The 22341-nt window shown below is 43.3% G+C and overlaps 1 protein-coding gene across 5 annotated transcripts in view; it reads left to right on the forward strand.

Annotated features, from left to right (window-relative positions):
- ACSL5 (acyl-CoA synthetase long-chain family member 5) overlaps positions 1-22341 on the forward strand; it is a 50920-nt gene that overhangs the window by 23583 nt on the left and 4996 nt on the right. For all 5 annotated transcript variants that reach the window (XM_021072014.1, XM_013990489.2, XM_021072015.1 and 2 more), the window contains 15 exon segments: positions 3090-3198; positions 8197-8261; positions 8390-8491; positions 10619-10718; positions 11968-12146; positions 13147-13179; positions 13268-13319; positions 14385-14458; positions 14776-14853; positions 16149-16283; positions 17805-17939; positions 18469-18564; positions 21277-21349; positions 21626-21714; positions 22006-22122. In XM_021072014.1, coding sequence (XP_020927673.1) covers positions 3090-3198; positions 8197-8261; positions 8390-8491; positions 10619-10718; positions 11968-12146; positions 13147-13179; positions 13268-13319; positions 14385-14458; positions 14776-14853; positions 16149-16283; positions 17805-17939; positions 18469-18564; positions 21277-21349; positions 21626-21714; positions 22006-22122 — 1437 coding nt within the window.

Raw genomic sequence — 22341 nt, forward strand, 5'->3', positions numbered from 1 at the left:
AATCTAGACCTGGGGTTGGCATACTACAGCCTGCAGGCAAAACTACCTTTCTCCGTGTGAGTAGCAAGCTAAGAATTTTTAAAAACTATTTTATTTTTTCTTTGTAGTGTTGCACCTCCAGCATATGGAATTTCCCAGGCCAGGGGTAGAACTGGAGCTGCAGCTGCTGATCTATACCACAGCCACGCCAACTCCAGATCCGAGGCCCATCTATAACCCAACTAGAGCCAGCGACAACACTGGATCCTTAACCCACCGAGTGAGGCCAGGGATCAAACCTGCATCCTCATGGATACTGGTCACGTTCTTAACCTGCTGAGCCACAACAGGAACTCTGTATTTTTAAAGGGATATGTAACAAATTTAAAAAGAGGGATAGCTCCTTTATGTTCCACATAGCCTAAAGTATCGACTGGCCCTTTACAGAAAGTTTTGCTGAATGATGACCTTGTCAGTCCTCTGGGGACAGGAGAATGTTTTTTATTGAGATACCCAAAGCCTGAGATGGTAGAGAAGTTATTGAGTTCATTGCCAGCTTCGAGTTAATATTCACTCTTCAAATAGACAGACATTGAACTGGGCTTATCCCCTCCGTTCCCTGACTTGATAGAAAATCACAGAGCTGCTTATGTATCTTTGAGTTGAGGGAAAGCTCCAAGAATGTTCTCTCATGATTTTTCGTCTTCAACCCTTTTCAGAGAAAAAAGTATTCCTGTTTCTTTGTAAGGCCAACCACTCCTGATCTTTCAACAAACCTGTTCCTCTCCTCGGGAATCTTACTCCAAGTTACTTCCACTCTCCACCACACCCCCTTTTATTTGGAAGATGTTCATAGCATCTTCCTGTTCTGCTGATCCTGCTGCTACAGGCCATTTTTGCTTTTTAGGGCTGCACTTATGGCACGTGGAGGTTCCCAGGCTAGAGGTCCAATTGGAGCTACAGTTGCCACGGCAACATCAGATCCAAGTCACATCTGCAACCTACACCACAGCTCACGGCTACGCCAGATCCTTAACTCGCTGAGCAGAGCCAGGAATTGATCCCGCAACCTCATGGTTCCTAGTCAGATTCATTTCCCCTGGGCCACGACTGGAACTCCTGCCCCCAAGTCTTTAAGAGCAGTCTGTTTGTTGAATTCCCCTTCTGAACTTCAACTCACTAGATCTGACCTTTATTGCTACCATCTCCCCAAACTTCTCGGCATCAGTCATAATCTACCTTCGAAATTCCATGCTTTCTCCCTCTGCCTTCCTCTCAGCTGATTTGACACTTCTTTCCCAAAACTTCTACTTTTGCTTTCAGAATATCCTTCAATGAGGTTTCTTCCTAATTCTAAGACAGTCTCACTTCATCACTTAGATTCTTTCCTCTCCTCATCCTAGAGTGTCTTTCACCATCTTTTGATTCCTCTAAAGCAGGGGTTTGCAAACATGTGTGAAGACGAGTGAGGACTTTAGGCTTTGCAGACCATGTGGCTTGTGTTTCATTGTAAATGCTTGTGTAGGGCTCTGTTCCAATAAAACTTTATTTACAAAAGCAGGTGACAAGCCATATCTGGCCCCAGATTATAGTCTGCCAATCCCTGCTTTAAATCCTCACAGCTGAGAAAATCCCTCCTCTCTTATGAGATGAAAATGTACCTAACAGGCTACAATACCCAAATCTGACTTTCTAGTTGACTTCTCTCCTGAGTTCCAGTAGATCTCAGTGACCTCAAGTACCTCAGGCTCCACACTTCTCTTTATTGTATATCATCTCCCTTACACATACACACACACACACACACACACACACACATATCCTTCTCTGTTTCCCCTCCTGCTTTATCTCTGTTAAATGTATGTCTTCTTACCCAGTTGCCTAAAATTGAGTTGAATCATTTTTCATTCTTCATCCATGTAAATAGATGGCAAGACCACATCTTTCCTTCCTTGAAGAAGGACTTTATTGTTGACGTCTTAATGTGACATCTCATGGAAATCCTCCCTGATGCTCCAGATTAAGCCAGATCTCTCGTCACGGCCTTGTCATTACCTCATAGTTTTATATCCCATATCTTGGGAGTAATTTACATTTTTGAATGCTTATGTAATTGATGCCTATTCCTCATGAAACTAACTTCCATGAGGGTTGAACCATGTTGACAACTCCTTATGCATCTCCAGGATCTAAATCAGGGCCGACCCTATAATTCCAGCTGACATTTCTAGACAAATCCCTAGAGACTTCCTCTTCCTCAAATACTCTCTTCTAGAGCTGCCCACCAGAATCTGCCATGTGTTTTCTTGCCTCTGAGCCTTCTTTTTTTTTTTAAAAATTCAATTATAATTGATTTGTAATACTGTGTTAGTTTCAGGTTACAGCATAGTGATTCTTTTTTTTTGCAGATGATATTCCCTTATAGATTATTATAAGAGATTGGGTATGATTCCCTGTGCTATACAGTAAGTCTTTGTTGCTTCCTCTGTGCCTTTATTCAGGCTGTTCCTTCTCTGAATTGTTCTCTTTTCCCTCCCCTCTTTGAAACCACATCTTTTTGGCCTTCAGAGTCTCTGTTAAAGTAATATTTCTTTTCTGTATCCTTTTTACTTAATACAAAATAGGTTGCTTCATGAATCTCCCAAAACATATATTACTATTACAACATGTACATAACAGTATTATATTTGCGTGTTTCTCCCTTTTCCAAAAACTCTTGTTTATGGGGTGCTCATGGGCAGTGATTTTGTCTTAACTCACTTTGCATCTACAGATTTTGCACAGTGTCTGGAACATGGTCTGCATTTGATAGAGCTTTAAATTTAATATGATTTTTTAAAAGATCTCTTGTGGTGTGTGTGCGCATGCGCATGCACGCACCCAGGGAGGTGGCGGGAGCCTGTCAAAAACATAATTGTGACAATCTCTGGGTTTCTCTGATGTAAAATTCTATAATTTTGAGATTTAAAAAACTGATGGATTAAATACTAAAGGGGTCATGCCTGTGACCTCAATGGTTGGCATTTATATTCTTTTCAATTCAATCCGTAAGAGTTTGGAAAGGGCGGGGAAAAACTCAGCCTTGAACTAAACTTGGTCTTGTATCTTAGGGAGGAGCACGTAGAGGTCCTTTCCAGAAGGACTATAACCTGATGGGTCACTACTTGTCAGATGCCAGCACGGTGTATGAAATTTTCCAAAGAGGACTTGCTTTGTCTGGTAAGTCTGGTCTAACCTTGCCTGTAAGACCAAGGCAGGGTCTTGTTCCATACTTCTCCTTCCCTGTCTCACTGTTATAACTCCAGCTGTCTAAATGGGGTGGTCTGAGAATCACAGCCTGCAGGGTGGAGGAGACATGAGCACAGTTATCAGGATGGGTGCTGGAAAGTGTGTAGTAGGACAGAATTGGGTTCAAAGTGCAGTGCTTCTATTGCCAGCTGTGTGACTCTGCAGAAACAGCTTTGCCTCTCAATCCATTCCTCACTTAAGGCAAGGAGAACTTCCAAGTTGTTAAAGAGTCAACAGTAGGAGTTCCCCTTGTGGATCAGTAGCAAATCCAACTAGTATCCATGAGGATGCGGAGTCGATCCCTGGCCTTGCTTAATGGGTTAAGGATCTGGCATTTGCTGTGAGCTGTGGTGTAGGTCACAGACGTGTCTCGGATCTGGCAGTGCTGTGGCTGTGGCTGTGGCTGGCAGCTGTAGCTCTGATTTGACTCCTAGTCCAGGAACTTCCATATACCACAGGTGCGGCCCTAAAACGGAAAAAAAAAAAAAAAAAAAAAAGTCAACAGTAGTGTTTCGATTACTTCACTAGTACATTATGTTTGTCTAAAAACACACTTTTCATAAATGCAATTCCCTGCATTACAAAATCTGAGCCAGAATTAGCATTCAGGCCTCCTGACTTCTTACCTTGCCCTTGCTCTCAGTATCATAATACTGGCCCATGGCACTGCTCTTAGTATCACAGAAGGTAATTATCTTGTGGATTTTTTTGGAAACATCACCGCACGACCTTTGGTGGGTTCCTTTGGGGCATATCAAGCTCAGTACTTGTGTTTTACATCATTGAACACAATGCTAGGTACACTCATTTTCTCTGGAAATCAACTGGCCTGTAACTCTCCCTATAACTTTTCTCTTTGGGGTGATAGTCTGTCCAGGCAGAGGTTTACCTATGTGACTTTTGGTCCCTCCCTTCCCTTCTGCCTTTTAACTATGACTACAACATTTAATAGCCAGCTGCTGTCACATGCCAACCAGACTCTAGTACCTCATGTATCCCATCTACTTAATTGTTCCTGTTCCTTAAGGATTAGTTGTTCTCACCCCCATTATTAAAAGGGAAGAAATGAAAGGTCGGAGGTTCAGGAACATTTCGAAGGTGACAGAACTAGAATATGTTGACACTAATACTGAAATTTCTATTTCTGACTAGCTGGATTATTCTATTTTAAGTCAGCTCTGAAGCGTTCTATAAAAATTGTTGCTCCTCAAGACAATGAAAGGTTTTTGGTAAAGAAAACTTCGGAGTTACCATCGTGGCTCATTGGTTAACAAACCCAACTAGTATCCATAAGGACGTGGGTTTGATCCCTGGCCTTGCTCAGTGGTTTAAGGATCTGGTGTTGCCTTAGGTCACAGATGTGGCGAGGACCCAGCATTGCTGTGGCAGGGGTGTAGGCTGGCAGCTATAGCTCCTATTCCACCACCAGCTTGGGAACTTCCATATGCCGTGGGTGTCCCCCCCCACCAAAAAAAAAAAAAAAAAAAAAGAAAGAAAGGAAAAGAAGGAGTTCCCATCATGGCTCGGTAGTTAATGAATCCGACTAAGGAACCATGAGGTTGAGGGTTCAATCCCTGGCCTTGCTCAGTGGGTTAAGGGTCCAGCATTGCCTTGAGCTGTGGTATAGTTTGCAGATGTGGCTTGGATCCCGTGTTGCTGTGGCTGTGGCATAGGCTGGCAGCTGTAGCTCCGATTAGACCTCTAGCCTGGGAACCTCCATATGCCACGGGGGGGGCCCTATAAAAGACAAAAAAAAAAAAAAAAAAAAAGGAAAAGGGAAAGGAAAAAGGAAAGGAAAGGAAAGGGGAAAGGAAACAAAAGGAAAGAAAACTTATCTCCGAAGGCTCCAAAAGAGACTGTACTTGGTATTTCTGCCTCCAAATCAGCACTTACTTAGACTTCCATGCAACAGCAAACAAACCCCAAACCACCATTAGTTTACTTATTGGGGCACTTGAGATAGTCTCTGGCTATTAGGATAGATTTTCCCTTGGGATTTTCCATTTCTTGAAGTTTCCTTCATTGCACATGTGCTGTTATTATAATGACAAACATCATTTAGCACATGGTCTGTAGCACAGGAGACACTACTTTAACTTAAAACTCAACAGGTAACGTTGAAATTGCTTCTCATGTAATTGGCATGAGAAATCCAGCATGCCTATTTTCATAGAAAAATGACACTTCTGTTCACAACTCGGATTGGCTACATTCGCCCCGATCCGTATCTTTAATCCCTACCCAGCAGACGGTCCATGTTGAGAATCACCTGTGGATAATGTTTAAAATATAGATCCTCTGGAGTTCCCATCGTGGCGCATTGGTTAACGAATCCTACTAGGAACCATGAGGTTGCGGGTTTGATCCCTGCCCTTGCTCAGTGGGTTAACGATCCGGCGTTTCTGTGAGCTATAGTGTAGGTCGCAGACGTGGCTCAGATCCCGCGTTGCTGTGGCTCTGGCGTAGGCCAGTGGCTACAGCTCCGATTAGACCCCTAGCCTGGGAACCTCCATATGCTGCAGGGCGGCCCTAGAAAAGGCAAAAGCAAAAAATAATAATAATAATAATAATAAATAAATAAATAAATAAATAAAATATAGATCCTCTGGCTCCATCTTATTCCAGACAGTTTGACCTCAGACAACAAATATTTAGCAAAGCTTTCCAGGGGCACTGCATGCCAGAGTTTCGACTCTACTCAGCTTAGGGCCCCAATTTTTCCAAGAAGTCATTAACGGGCAGGCTCTTTGTAGATGGCCGTGTCTTGGAACAGAAGAAGATCTAAGTTGAATAAATTAGTCATGTGCTAGGCTGTTGCCTGGTCAGGACTTCAGCTAATCAGAATGAAGCTGATTAGAACATGGAGTTTAAGGAGATCCCAGTAGGTGTCCATTTGGGCCAATTATACGACTTGTTCCTTGGCCATGGGCCTCTGCTAGTATTTTCATCAACACAGAAGTAATAAGGAGATGCAGTATAGTTTTCCCCACCTTTATCAGCTCTGCCACTTACGAGTGAGCTCGAAGCTGCCCCAGCCCTTTGTGATTCCTGGTACCGGGGATAATGGTAGTTACTGGGAAGACCCAATGAATTCATACGCCTAGCAGAGAGTAAGCCCTCCATAAATGGTAGTTATCACTGGTGATTAATGTTATTACAAAAAAAAAAAATCCCATTGGTAGAGCACCAGTGGTCCAGGCTCTAGGCTGGAGCAGTGGCTGTGAACACCCAACAGCAGGGCTTGTCGGGCTTCAGGGAAAGTTTCAGTCTAAGACTTGACTTCTTGAGCTTACATGTCGCTGATGCAGCAGAAAGAAAAAGTACTAACCTTTCCTGTGGACAATCTCCTCATTCATTTTTGCACATCTCTTTAATCAGAGTGGCTGTCTTCTTTCCTGCTTTCTTTCCGTTTCCCTCTATCATGTAGTCTGGAAGTTCACTGATTCACCTCAGGATTCCCAGTGACCTTTTCTTTGAAGTCTTCCTTTGGACTAGACCTCAGTTCCTCTCGGCAGTTTGGCTAGATCCTCTCTTCAAAATTTCCTTCCCTTCTCATTTTCTATTTATAGCTCAATCGCGTTGTGACTTAATGGAGGGGTTTCTCTGCAGTTAGGATTTTTCTTTAGTTTCATACCATAACTTCTGTGGCTTCTATGGTTGACATTACTGTTTATTTTAGTAAGTGGATGTTCCCAGATGTCTTTTGATTTTTAAAAAAAGGTGAAGTAGTTTCAGTGTTCAGAGGCTTAATGCTTCTATTGTCAAACGTTAAGACACAGTTGTAAAAATATTGAAGGCAAGTGTATGTATGTGTGAGTACACGTGTCCTCGTGTGTGTGTTCTTGTCATCCTTTATGCATCTCATTCTCTCGGAAGACACGCTTATATAAATGGGCAAAGTGCATTACCAGATGGTTTATGAGAGGAAATAAAATGTAACAAACAAGGGAAACGGTCCCACGTTAATAGCTGTTAAAAAAATGAGACTAAAAGAATAACTTTTAAAAGCTATTAAATCGGAAGACATTAAAAAGAGACTATTGTCTGTGACTTGTTATGTTGCTGATGGGAGAAAAACAAATTATCACAACTGCTCCACCAAGCAACGTGGGACCAGGTATCAAAAGCCTGAGCTGCCTGACCAGCCACCTCCTGCTGCCCTTCCCAACCCAGTTACTTTGTTTTAGAGGCTCTATTCTAAGAAAATGTTCTAAATTTAAAATGCCCAATTTGAAAATATGGATCATAGCATTACTGAGGGGTCAGTCTTGGAAACAATCTAAATGCCCACAATGGGAGAAATTCACCTACACAGTTGAACCCTCTGTTGTTCGGCTATAATAAGCCATTGAAATCTCTGTAAAGAACAACAGGGGAATATTTATATAAAACAGAGGATATAAGAAGGGTACCGAAACATGGACGTGGGATGAACCTAACTCTGTAAAACTATGCAAAGGAAGTATGAAAGGAAATATCAGTGTTAACAACAGTGTTAATATGATGAGGTTCTTGATAACGCGTATTTGAGTTTTTGCTAAATTTTCGTAAGCATGTGTTTCTTTTATTGTAGGGAAGCTCAGTCCAAGATTATCTGATACGCACTGTGTGGGTTACTTGTCTGTCGGCTTTTGTTGGCTCACATCATGTGGGCTAGTCCATATTCATGGCTTTCTCCAAATGCCTGGAGGTCATGTATTCCAACATGGAACCACTCTTGTTTCGTTAACATTTCCTAAATGTTTCAAATGTAGCTTGCAAGGCTCTGTCTGCCTTTGGGAACTAAGTACTTACTGACTTCGAATTCTCTTGATGCATAGGAGAAGCTCACATCCTTACTGGTTTATCCTTTGTGTCTTGTCTTTTTACCTTCTCTGGTCCAAAGAATTTGCAACTGGAACTGATTTTCTTTGAATGTTATGTTTTTAGACAATGGGCCTTGCTTGGGATACAGAAAACCAAACCAGCCATACAAATGGTTGTCCTACAAACAGGTAAGTCAAACCGTGATTTTGGATAGATTCTTTTGCTAATGTGGTATCCTGTGTTAACTTGGTCTCTTTCGGGTCTTGACTGCTTTTTTTCTTCTCTCTCTCTTTCTCTCTTCCTCTCTCTTTTGTAGGTATCGGATCGAGCAGAATACCTGGGCTCCTTTCTCTTGCATAAAGGATACAAGCCATCACCAGACGAATTAATTGGCATCTTTGCTCAGAATAGGCCAGAGGTAACCATGTTGAAATTAACTCAAGGAAATGAGTCAGGGCTAAGTCTAAAACCTTTAACTTCTACCCCCAATTCAGGACTCTGACATTTGTGGATGACTTATCAACGCTGTTTAAAGACCTCAGATTCTTTAAATATTGTTTTACTTGAAAGAATTATACTTCAGGACCTCTTTCATCCTGGTTGAATATTAGTGGTGTGTACTAGGTGACTGGACTTCTCTTATGTATCCCATTATGTGTCATTTTAAGTCAGTTGTTGTATGAGGAAAACAAGGAAGCTATGAGGGCCTGGAAAATAAGAACTTGAAGATGATGTGGAAAGGGGTATTTATATTAGAACTGGAATTTGCACATTGTACCTGAACCAGTAATCAAGGCATCCATTGCCACTGAGATAGGCTGTAGCCATCTTTCTGCAGTGAGTTGAAAGCCAATTTTAGATATGAAGATGATTGGAGTTAAACTTATCTCCAAGTTCAAGATAAGAATTAGAGGAGTTCCCGTCATGGCGCAGTGGAAACGAATCCAACTAGGAACGATGTGGGTTCGATCCCTGGCCTTGCTCAGTGGGTTAAGGATCTGGCGTTGCCATGAGCTGTGGTGTAGGTCACAGGTGCAGTTTGGATTTGGCGTTGCTGTGGCTCCGGTGTAGGCCAGCAGCTACAGCTCCGATTAGACCCCTAGCCTGGGAACCTCCATATGCCACGGGTGCGGCCCTAAAAAGACAACAGATGGGAAAAAAAAAAAAGGAATTAGACCCAGTATCCTCAGAGAAAGCCTTCATGTGCTTTAGAAGGTTGGATGGCCTACTCTCACTAGAGCCAGTTGCTTAACGGAGAATCTGAGAGGCACTGGCCACCCTTTTAGGTGAATCTGCAGCTCCATTGTCATTACACCTGGCCTCAATAAGAAGAGATATAGTCAACTCTGGTTTAGGAACTTCACACCAGACCTAGTGCCACAGTCCGCTAGGGCTGCCATAGCAGAATACCACACACAGGTGGCTTAAACAACAGACATTAATTTTCTCACAGTTCTGGAGCCTGGAAGCCCAAGATGAAGGTGTCTGCAGATTGGGTTTCTCCTGAGGCCTCTCTTCTTGCAGACAGCTGCCTTCTTGCTGTGTCCTCACATGACTTTTTCTCTGCCATCCTCAGCATTGCTTCCTCTTCCTAGGACAGAAATTATACTGGATCAGGGCCCCATCCTTATGACCCATCAAACCTTAGTCACCTCCTCATGGGCACTATCTACAAGAGCAATCACAGTGGGGTTAGAGCTTCAACATGAATTTTAGGAGGGAACAAAATTCCGTTCGCAACACCAAGACTGACATTTAAGGCCCACCATTAGCAGATTCTGAGCCACCTTTCCTGTTCATTTCCTGTCACTCTTCATGCGCTCTGGGGTATATATCATGATGTCATGCAACCCTATCTTTGTTCATTCACTTCCTTCTTCCTGAATGCCTTCTCTACCTTCCTCTCCATAACCAGATCCTAGCAGTCCTTCCAAGCCCTGCCCATTTCCATGACTCTTCCCAAAGCAGTCTCAGATAGCTTCCCCCATGCCTCAGAGTGGCCCTGCCTTCTTTTTTTTATTTTGTCCTTTTGCCATTTCTTGGACCGCTCCTGCGGCATATGGAGGTTCCCAGGCTAGGGGTCCAATTGGAGCTGTAGCCGCCAGCCTATGCCAGAGTCATAGCAACTCGGGGATCCAAGCCACGTCTGCAACCTACACCACAGCTCACGGCAATGCCAGATCCTTAACCCACTGAGAAGGCCAGGGATCGAACCCGAAACCTCATGATTCCTAGTCAGATTCACTAACCACTGAGCCATGATGGAATCCGGCCTGCCTTCTTAAGACTCCCTAATGCTTTCCTGAATGCTTAGAGATAGAACTTACATACTCTACCTTCATTTCATAGTTGTCTCTGTGCCTATCTTATCTCCTTATTTAATCATTTTTTATAGCATTAGGAGCAGCAGCCCCTAGGACACAACAGTGATTTTTTTTTTTTACCACAGAGCCACCAAATAAGTATTTGTTGACTAAATGATTGAATTAACACTTTTCCTTTTCAAAGTGTACTCCCGTCCTTATTTGAACTTCTCTCCATACAGTGGATCATCTCTGAGTATGCCTGTTACACATACTCCATGGTAGCCGTCCCCTTGTATGAAACCTTGGGAGCAGAGGCCATCAAATACATTATCAACAAAGGTAAACCTTTGCTGTTGCATTTTTTCTTGATTCTTACTTGATGCTGAGCAATTCCTCAAGATCTGCTTTTGGTAGCAGACTTGGAATCCTGGGACCTGAAAAATGCTCGTCTTTCTTGTCCTGTAGTGCCTAGGCTATCATGTAGGGGGGAACATTACAAAAAGCCCATGAGGCAGAGATATATTCATATAGAAGATTCAATGAAATGCTTCAAGGTGGTGTAGTGTGATAATATAGTTTAGTGATAAGACTATTTTCCCTAGCCAGGCTGGATGAAAGACCATGGAGTGAGTAAATAAATCATTCATTTTGACTCTCCTGGTATGAAATCACTGTTTTAATTTCCTATTCTGGTAAACTGAAGTCGGTACACTTAATTAACCAGCATGTACCAATGTCCATGGTGAGTCTGTAGAAAAAAACTGCCCTTGTTAGAGAAACAAAAGTTTAATGGACCAGAAACACATAAACCAAATATTACTTTCTGTTGCAGAATTCATAGATTAAGTCCGTAGATCTGTTTGAACTAAAGACATAATCAGAAGTTTTCTATTTGTGAAAACAAGTATCAAAACAAATGCTAACATTAAAAATCATAAAATCCTCGTCTAGGAAAATTCTCACCTGCCCCCTCCTTTCCCTTCTAATCCCTACTCTACCTACTCCCAAAAAATACATGCTGACAGGACCACATCTAAGTGATTCATACATGTCTGTATTCTCAAGCAGGAGGAATTCTGTGGCTTGTCTAGAAACTACACTGTCGGCAGTATGCAAGAAAACTAAGTGTTTCTGTTTCAGTGAAGCTTATTCCTTATCAATGGAATGTTTCAGATTTTATACATTAGAAATCTGATTTACAGGAAGTTCCCTTCATGGCTCAGTGGTTAACGAACCCAACTAGGATCCATGAGGATGCAGGTTCGATCCCTGGCCTTGCTCAGTGGGTTAAGGATCAGGTGTTGCTGTGAGCTGTGGTGTAGGTTGCAGACCCGGCTTGAATCATTGTTGCTGTGGCTGTGGCATAGGCTGGCAGCTGTAGCTCTGATTCGACTCCTAGCCTGGGAACTTCCATATGCCTGTGGGTGTGGCCCTAAAAAGGAAAAAAAAAAAAAAAATCTGATATACAGACATAATCTCCTTTGGGGACCCAGTAGCTTTGACATTTTTAAAAATCTCTTCCTCCTCATAAGATAATCAGGTACTCAGCAAAGCAGGAGGGTGACCCTGGCTCAATTTCTGCTTTCAGCTGAGATTGCCACAGTGATCTGTGATAAGCCCGAAAAGGCATTGATCCTGATTAAGGATATGGAGAAGGGCCTCATCCCAAGCCTGAAAATGATCATCATCATGGATCCCTTTGAGGATGACCTGAAGGAGAGAGGGGAGAAAAGTAGAATTGAGATCTTATCCCTGCTTGATGCCGAGGTAATGGGTCTGAAACTCAGCCGCAGCTGGAAGGCAGGTCTGACACTGTGGGCAGCTTGCAGGCCTTCTACACAGGCTGTTGCTGTCCAGGGAGAGGGGGCAGGAGAGGAGTAAATTTGACTCATGCTGTGAAGCTTTGAGAATCCTTTCCCCAAGACAACTCCGAAACCATGCTCATGGGTGAGGAAGGTCCGGGGCCAGGATACACAGACTTCCAAGTCGAGAATTTATAAATACTGAGCTAGTTAAGAATATGGTGCTGGACCCAGGCTTCCTAGGTTTGCATTCCAGCTTCACGTCCATTTGTTGGTGACTTTGGGCCAATTATTTCACATCTTCTCCCCCCCCCCCCCCCGCTCTGTAAAATGGGGATGAAATAGTCCCTACCTCACAGAGGAGCTCTAAAGAGTTAAATGAGAGGCTATCTATAAAGTGCTCAGGACAGTAACTTCTATGTAGTAAGCCCTGAAAGGTCAATTCTTCATATTAGTCAAGAAGATTTGGCCATGGAGTTCCAGCTGTGGCACAGTGGGTTAAGAATCTGACTGCAGTGGCTCAGGTCCCTGCAGAGGTCGGGTTCCATCCCTGGCCCAGCGCAGTAGGTTAAAGGATCCAGTGTTGCTGCAGCTCTGGTGTAGGTCACAGATGTGGCTTGGATTCAGCACCTGGCCCCCCAGGAGCTTCCACATGCCATGGGTGTGGCCCTAAAAAGAAAAGAAAAAGGATTAGGCGTGGTCCTAGATAACTGACTCTTAAGACTATGATGGGAAATTTGGACTTTGGGATTTAGCTTCTTGAATTGATGTTCCAGAGAAAACTTACGCTCTTCCCCGTGGTTTTCTTGTGCCTGAATATAGGCTTCTGGGCTTGATCTGGGTTGGAATTTTGATTGTATTCCCACAGAGGTGTTCTCATGCAAAATGGAAAGGGAGGGCTGTGTTTGTCCTGGGACTCTCCATCTCAATGAATATCTTTCTTTCTTGACTTTCTGTTTATGCAGAACATAGGAAAAGAGAACTTCAGAAAACCTGTGGTAAGTTTTCTTTTGCCAGAATTTAAGGCTTGTCATATTCAACTTTCAAAGCTCACAGCAGACTAAGCCCTTGTGCTTCCCCCTCCAGCCTCCTTCACCAGAAGATCTGAGCATCGTCTGCTTCACCAGTGGGACCACAGGTCAGTGCCCAGGAAGCCGCTCCAGAGGCCTCTGGCCAGCCAAAAACATGGCTTGAGTCACTGACCACTGATAGGCTGATAAATATACTTTATAATACCCTTGTACTCAGGGGCTTCTAATCTAAGATGTCTGAGTATGGAGGCCCACATGGAAAAACCTAAGCCTAAGCACACAGACTTCATTGAAAATGCTGGAAGATGTTTTCATGCTATGGATTTCAGAAAGATATCAGAAAGTCCACTTTCTACCCCATCCCATCACTCTCTCCATTTGACCTACTGGAATGGTTTCACTCAGTCAAGGTGGCCCAGTGATAGTTCCTCTATCTCCCCTGTAGAGCTATCTAGCTATCAGAACTCTCAACAAATTTCAGTGTGACCTGTGAGGACCTAGTTACAGCCATTCCATTGTGCCTGGTTTACAATGTCATGGTTAAAGAATATTGTTAGATCTGAATTCTTAAACATAAAAACAGCTCAAGGTGGGGGGCTACTTGGCTTTCTTTTGGACTGTGTTGCTGAGATTGTAGCTGTGTCCTCTCTGGTGGTAGACAGCTCATGATGCTGTCAGCAGTGGAATCCCCAGGGGCCTCAATGTTTCATAAACAGAGTCATACACCATTCATAAAAAGACACAGTGACAGAAGGAGCGCTTGGCTCCCTGGAACAGGACCAATCAAAGACCAATCAAATGTAGCTTTGGATTTTTGTCTTTCTTTTTTTGTCTTTTTTTTTTTGTCTTTTTTTGCTATTTCTTTGGGCCGCTCCCGCAGCATATGGAGGTTCCCAGGCTATGGGTCCAATTGGAGCTGTAGCTGCCGGTCTAGACCACAGCCACAGCAATGCGGGATCCGAGTCACATCTGCGACCTACACCACAGCTCACGGCAACGCCAGATCTTTAACCCACTGAGCAAGGCCAGGAATCGAACCCACAACCTCATGGTTCCTAGTCGGATTAATTTCTGCTGTGCCACGATGGGAACTCCCCTGTAGCTTTTTACTTCAATTCCAAAGGCTACCTGTCAGCCATATAACAGGTTTTTCCACCTCTTATTTCCTATAGGTGACCCCAAAGGAGCCATGATAACCCATCAAAATATTGTTTCAAATGTTGCTTCTTTTCTCAAACGTCTGGAGGTCAGTGGTCGACTGAAAAAGAAGCCCCTGTTGAAATGTGAATCTGTTATAAGATTTTAAAGTTAGAGGAGGCAGAGAGGAAAGAACCAGGTCAAAGCCCCAAGTATGGGAAAATACTAGTGCATCTTTGGAGTTTTGCTCTTCTAGGGTCACTATAGATCTCTACACTCAGTGTAATTAGGGCACCCCCCAGAGTTGTGCAGTGCACACCTGCACAACTGTATGTGGCAGTACTAGAAAGTAGTGTTTAAATCTTCTTTGGAGGAAAAAGTTGGCATTAATCCATTGTTGTCTCCTTTCCCTTTCCTGATCTACAGTACACTTTTCAGCCCACCCCTGAGGATGTGTCCATATCCTACCTCCCCTTGGCTCATATGTTTGATAGGATCGTACAGGTAAGGATCCTATATTCCTAGCAGGTGTATGAGAAGAGGGTCCTGACTTGCTAGTCCTATGTTGATTCCAAAGGCAGCTCTGCCAACATTTACACTCCTTTCTCTAATGTGAAGGGAATTCTAATCTTGGCATCACCCTTAACCTGCTGCCAAGCCTTCTCTGCTGAGTGTGTGTGTGCACAGTGGGGAAGATGCTTGCTCCTGCCTCACACAGGTGCCTGCAAGTCCGGGGAACTCATGGCCAGGAGCTTATTATCTACCTCTAGTTCTGAGCAGGAATATGAGGCATCATTTCTTTTTTTTCTTTTATTTGGGTTAGATTTTTTCTTCTGGGACCTATTAAAGTTCCCAGTCTAGGGATCGAATTGGAGCCGCAGCTGCTGGCCTGCGGCTCAGTAATTGCAATGCCTGATCCTTAGCATCTGCCACCTATGCTGCAGTTTGTGTCAACACCAGGTCTTTAACCCACCGAGCGAGGCCAGGGATTGAACCCACATCCTCACAGAAACTATGTTAGGCTGAGCCACAGTGGGACGTCTGTTGTTAGACTTTTTGAAAATATCTAGGTTTAGAGAAAAGGAAGTTCTTTACATTGGGGAAGAGAATGAGCATTTGATCCAGGTAAGGTATCCAGAGTGTGTAAGGTGGAGCTGTTCAGGGTTGTGCCTGTGCTGGGGGAAGAGCTGGCCTTTTGGGAGTGGATGCCAAGCTTTTCAGGCTATTCTGAGGCTGATTTGAGAACTGAAAGCAAAAACACTGGTGTTAGTATAGATCAGAAAATCCTTTCTCTGCTCCCTGTTTAAAATACCTCTTTAATTAGCTTATCTATTGATGCATGAAATGCCAATGGAAGATTCAGTTCTTTGGGCTAAAAGTGTTGGTATCTGGCTAAAACAAAATCACTTCTGATAAGCATATTTTTTTTTCACATTTTACCATTTCTGAAATTGAGATGTTCTTACAACTGTAGGCATGTTCTGGTTTGATTGGCAGTGTTTTTTCCTTAGTGCTTCATAACAGACTGACAGAGGATGATGCCTTGGATCCTGGCCCAGAGCTGTGGTTGGGGGATGGGTGGGCCTTCAGTCTCTCAATCTGTCTGACCTGTGCTGCCACCTCAGCAGACATGAATTTCCATCCTGTCGAGGGGGTAGGGTCTCAAAGTTCTAGTCACCTGAATTGTCAGGTACCTGAACAGAGAAAAGTGATCATAGACCTCTTCAATTCTGTCCCAAACAGACTCCACCCAGTTGTGGTCCTTTGGCTCTGAGACCTTCTTTTGGTTTTGCTTTTAGGCTATTATGTTCTCTTGTGGAGCCAGAGTTGGATTCTTCCAAGGAGATATTCAGTTGCTGCCTGATGACATGAAGACTCTGAAGCCCACACTATTTCCTGTGGTGCCTCGACTCCTTAACAAGATTTATGATAAGGTACTAATCTTGCTTCTGCTGGGCTGGCCCCAAGATGCAAGAACTGCCTGTGGCTTAGGCCTGACTAAAAACTCTTAGGGACTCTCTGTTGCTAAGGAATGTGTACCAATTCCACCCTCACCCCTACCAGCATGTCCTTACAGCCACATTTACACATGCAGCCCTGAAAAACCATAATAAATGAAACCCCCTTCCCTCTCGATGAGATTACCTGGACGTGATCTGGAGAAAGAGATTAATTCAGAAGGTTGGGGAGCCCCCCTCACAATTCTGCTGCCTTACCGGGCAGTTGTTACTCTGACTTCCTAACACTTACTGGTTAGTGTGCTTCTTGCCCAGGTGCCAGCCCTCCCCCCACCCCCATAGTAAACAATTTATATGCATTCCATCATTTAATTCCTACAAAACCCAGGAAATCATACCTACATTTATTATCCCTAACTTAGACTAAATCTTGGAGGTTAAATAATTTGTCCAGAGTCATATCTAATAAAGGGGTCAGGCCAGAATCCTACTGCCACATAAAAGTTTTAGTTGTCATTGATCACCACTCTGTTTTTCATTAGGGATGGAAAAATATGATTTTTTTTTTTTTTTTTTTTTAGGGCTGCACCCTCGGCATATGGAGGTTCCCTGGCTAGGGGTGGAATCAGAGCTGCAGCCACTGGCCCCCGCCACAGCCACAACGCCACCAGATGCATGCTTCATCTGTGACCTACACCACAGTTCACAGCAACGCTGGATTCTTAACCACTGAGCAAAGCCAGGGATCGAACCTGCAACCTCATGGTTCCTAGTTGGATTCATTTCCACTGCGCCATGATGGGAACTCCTGATTTTTTTTTTTTTTAATGGCTGCAGTCATGGCATATGGAAGTTCCCAGGCCAGGCAGGGGTTGAATCTGAGCTACAGCTATGACCTACACAGTGACTGGAGCTGCTGCAGTTGGATTCTTAACCCACTGTACTGTAGCAGGAACTCCAAAATGTGCTTTTTGCTTAATCTAAGCATTTCTCTTGCATTCATTAGCTGAGATTCTTCCATAAAGTCATAACAAATATTTGATTTCCCCTTTATTTATCAGTCTTCAAAATAATGAACTAGTGCCCCAGCAATCTTCAGAAATGGCCAATGGGATGTTTTCTTTGTACTACAATGATGCTACGTTCATATATATGATACTAAATCAAAAGCACTAACAGTGGCACCTAATGAGCTCTTTAACCAAAGTTACTCCCAGGTAACTTTGTAGACAGATGATGACTCTCTTTTGAGGACACACTTATTTCAATTGTCAAAGTAGCTTGCTAAGTACAAGGACTCTAGAGGAGCAGGAGTTCTGTGTGTATGTACTGAGTTCACATCTTTCTTCGTATGGGGTCGTCAGGATTCAGCAAATCAGTTCATGAATGAAAGCCACTTCCTTATGAACGAGGCGGCATCATCCCTTGCTCACTGATGAATGGCCTTGGTGAGGATGTCCAATAGGTTTCCAACTAAGAGGAGCTGTCACCCTGCAGGTACAAAGTGAAGCTAAGTCACCCCTGAAGAAATTCTTGTTGAACTTGGCTATTGCCAGTAAATTCAATGAAGTGAAAAGGGGTGTCATCAGACGTGACAGTTTCTGGGACAAGCTCATCTTCGCAAAGATCCAGGTATGGTGGGTAGAGTATGGATGGTGCCAGGTAAGAATCTGGGCTGCCCACTGACTCAGCATACTTTGTTTTTCCTTTGAGGGTCAAGCATCCCTTTAATTGGACAGACTTTCACACTTCCTGTAGTCCCTCACCTCTTCAGGTCTCTCTTGGACAAAAGGGAATTGTCACTAAAGGGAACTGGTCAAAAAGCAGAAAATGGATTTTTCTTAGGTTCCAGCATTCTCATTCTCTTAGGTGGTCTGTTGCGATCATGAGTAATTTAAAGGGTCCAAGAAAATATATGATCTGAGGAAATTTTTTTTTAAAAAATTGCAAGTCTGGTCCTAGCTATGGCTGAGGGTGGCAGTAATAGCTAACATTTTAGGTTCTTTTCCATAATGACGGACCCTATTCTAAGTGCTTTATAAATTTGTGAGTTTAATTCTTATGATAATACTGGGGAGGTGGGCTGTTCTCCCCATTTTGCAACACAGGAAATTGAAGCCAAGGGCATAGGTTTCAGGAGGTCTTTTGTTTTCACTAACAGGAAAGCCTGGGTGGGAGGATACACTTCATGATCACTGCAGCTGCCCCGGTCTCCTCTCCCGTCTTGATGTTCTTCCGGGCAGCAATGGGATGTCCGGTAAGCCAGGCACTTTTTGTTGACAATAACGTATTTCATTTTTTGCACAAAGTTCACTATTTAAAAATGAAAAAATGAAAACACAACTGAAAAGTACCATAGAGAAAGTCAGCCAAAAGTCTCAAAATCAAGAGAAAAATATCCTTCTAGTCATCTCTTTATGTGCCGTGTACAGAAACCTTTACACAAATGGCATCGGTGTTAACGAAATTTTGCCATTTGCAGTGACATGGATGGACCTGGAGGGCATTATGCTAAGTGAAATAAATGAGAGAAAAACAATTACTGTATGATATAACTTCTATATAGAATCTTAAAAATAGAACAAACTAGTGAATATAACAAAAAAGAAGCAGACTCACAGAGACAGAGAACAAACTAGTGGTGACCAGTCAGGGGAGGGGGTGGGTGGAGGTGCTAGATGGGAGTAGGCAAGGGAGGAAGAGGTACAAACTATTAGGTTTAAAATAAGCTACAAGGATATAGTACACAACATTGGAAATATATTCTGTAGTTTATAATAATTATAAATGAAGTATAACCTTTTAAAAAGTGGTATCCTGTTCTTTTTTTTTTTTTCGGCCACTCCCGAGGCATATGGAGGTTCCCAGGCTAGGGGTCGAATTGGAGCTGTAGCCGCCGGCCTACACCAGAGCCACAGCAACGTGGGATCCGAGCCGCATCTGCAACCTACACCACAGCTCATGGCAACGCCAGATCCTTAACCCCACTGAGCAAGGCCAGGGATTGAACCCGCAACCTCATGGTTCCTAGTCTGATTCGTTAACCACTGCGCCACGATGGGAACTCCTGTCCTGTTCTAAAATATTGTTCAACAGTGCCCCATCAACATTGCCCCTTCTCAAATAAACATCTACATCATTTTAATGGTTTTGTAAGTTTAATCAAAGGTACCCAATAAACTAGAATCATATTGATGGACAATGGACACATTAATTTATCATTTTTGGGTTTTTTTTTCTGTTATAATCAATGAAGTGATAAGGATACTTGTATTTATGCAATTATCAATTTAGGATAAATCCTTGAGAGGGGGGGTTACTAGGTCAAAGTATATGTGTTTTTTACATGTTAATGTAGATCATCACACTTCCCTCCAGAAAAGGTCTTTTTTATACATTCTTGCAAATAATGCATAAGGTCTGATATCCACACTTTCTTGCTAATGACAGGCTTTTTCACTCATTCAAATCTTAGCCAATTAGATGCATGGAAAATCTTGATGCACTTGGTTTCTTTCATTAACAGTATGTTTTCTGTTGCTTTCTGGCACGTGCATTCTTTCATGAATTACTCTTACTTCCTTATGGAAAAATGGCCAAAGGATAATCTGGTTGTATTTCACCTTGCTTTCTAAGAGCTTTTCATATAGTAATAACATCAATCTTTGCTGTGTTAGAAGTATTTTTCCTAGTCCCATCTTTTTGCTCCGTGTATGGCTCTATAAAGTTTCAAGAGTTTATGTAATCGAACAGATTCATCTTTTCTTTTTCGGCCACACTGAGGCACAGGGAGTTCCTAGGCAAGGGATCAGACACTGCGAGCCGTATTTGGGACCTAAGCCGGATCTTTAACATACTGTGCCAGCCAGGGATTGAACCTGTGTCCCATTGCTCCCAAGATGCCACCCATCTTTTTTGCGCCACAGTGGGAACTCCATCTTTTCTATGCGTGTTTTTTAAAAATAGTTTAGACAGGCCTTCCTAACCATCAGTATTTTGTGTCTGTTTTCATTCTTTCCACCGTAATTTAGTACAAGGGCTTGGGCATGGATATTGTCTCATTTTTTACCCGCAACTGTTTAACTAGTTTATTCATTCAGCCAACATGTACAGCATGAATGAAACAGACAGCCTTGCCCGCACAGTGTCTCCTATGTGCACGGATGCCTACATAAATTCCGAATTGATTCCAATCCCTCTGGTCTTTCAAACCAGCATCCTCTTGGCCATTCTAAAAACATTCCTTTCTCTCAGTTCCTAAAACCACAGGTTAGACACTCCTATTGCCACACCCCTTCCAGAAATGCCCTCCTCTCCTTCTCCACCACCTCCGCCTCTGACAGGGCACAGCCCTGCTGCAGCGCTTGTTTCCCTCCATGGCCTCTCTCCAGTCAAGACTATCCTTTACCAGGAGTTGGCAAACTGCAGCATGGGCCAAATCTGGCCCACTGCCTGTATATATAAGCAAACGTTTAGTGGAACACAGCCATACCCTTGCATTTACATATTGCCTACTGCTGCTTTGGGGCTACACTGGCAGAGGCAAGCAGTTGAAAAAGAGAACACATGGCACACAAATTCAAAAATATCTACTATCTGGTTCTATATAGAAAATGTTTGCCAACCCCCATTCTATACCACAGCTATTTCCCTTAAAAAACCCTATTCACTTTCTTCAGCACCTCAGGAGTGCTCCACTGCTCAGGTTCAAGTCCAGTTGCCTTTGAATTGCACATCACGTAGTGAATAACTCGCATTTCCCCATCAGCTTGAAATGCCACATTTCCCAAAGAATAGCATAAGTTTCCATACGCTGGCCTATTTCTGGACCCTTCTGAGTTTTGAGTGAATTCACAGTTGTAAAGACTTAACAGCTCGGACATGAATTCAAGGTATTAGGCAGTCTTGCTATAGGGCATAGCCAGCTCCTGCTCTCTTAGGTCTCAAAGCCCTTTTTTGGTTTGTGCAGGTGTTTGAAGCTTATGGTCAAACGGAATGCACTGCTGGCTGTACACTTACGTCACCTGGGGACTGGACATCAGGTAGGTTGAATCCTGGGCAGGAGGTGCAGTTGTTGCGAGAAGGGTTCTAACTGAACCAGGACTTAGGAGTTGAGATAACTTCAATGCTCTGAATGAATGTGGCAGATGCCCAACTTAAGTTTTGGTCCAGTCTTTCTTATCTTGGCTGTCCAGCATTGGTGGCAGATGACTTTGTGGTTTTATTCTTTGAGACTCAATCCATAAATATCTCTGAACTATGGCTGGAATCATCACCATTTCATGGTATCCTGGCTGACTTGGTGTGGTGTGTTCTAGGCCATGTTGGGGTCCCCCTAGATTGCAACCACGTGAAGCTGGAAGATGTAGCTGACATGAACTACTATTCAGTGAACAATGAAGGAGAGGTGGGTAGGCTGTGCCCAGCAGTCACTTCCAGGCAATCACGGTAGGGTTGTTTGTATCAGAAAACGTACGCAATTGTGAGCAGGCTTGGGTTGGATTCTTGAGATCTGTATGTAGCAAGGAACTGAATGTCTCTAAACCTACCTTTCTCATCCCCCACATTGGGGATTAAAATCTGGTGCTCTTCACGCTATAGTGGAAACCATCCAATGATGTAAGGTGGGAGCTGGTGTTTGTGCTGGGGTGGCAGCCTTTGCTACTATCATCACCACCCTGTACTATCTCACATGCAGATCTGCATCAAGGGCATTAATGTGTTCAAGGGATACTTGAAGGAACCAGAGAAGACAGAGGAAGCCTTGGACAAGGATGGCTGGCTTCACACAGGGGACATTGGTCGCTGGCTCCCGGTGGGTGTTTCTTTAAAATTGTGGGGAGTCCCTTGACAATGGAATAGATTTGCTCAAAGGAAAATTAGGTGACTTTTCCAAAGAAGAAGTGTAGCAGTCTGTTTTGTTGTTGTTTGTTTTTTACTTTTCTCAAGGCAGAAATCGTGATTTGATTATTCCATGGGCCTATAGTGTCTGCCTTTTATGAGTTTCAAAGGGATACATTGCTTTCCATTTAAT

Source organism: Sus scrofa, chromosome 14 (assembly GCF_000003025.6).
Source record: "Sus scrofa isolate TJ Tabasco breed Duroc chromosome 14, Sscrofa11.1, whole genome shotgun sequence".
Lineage (NCBI taxonomy): Eukaryota > Metazoa > Chordata > Mammalia > Artiodactyla > Suidae > Sus > Sus scrofa.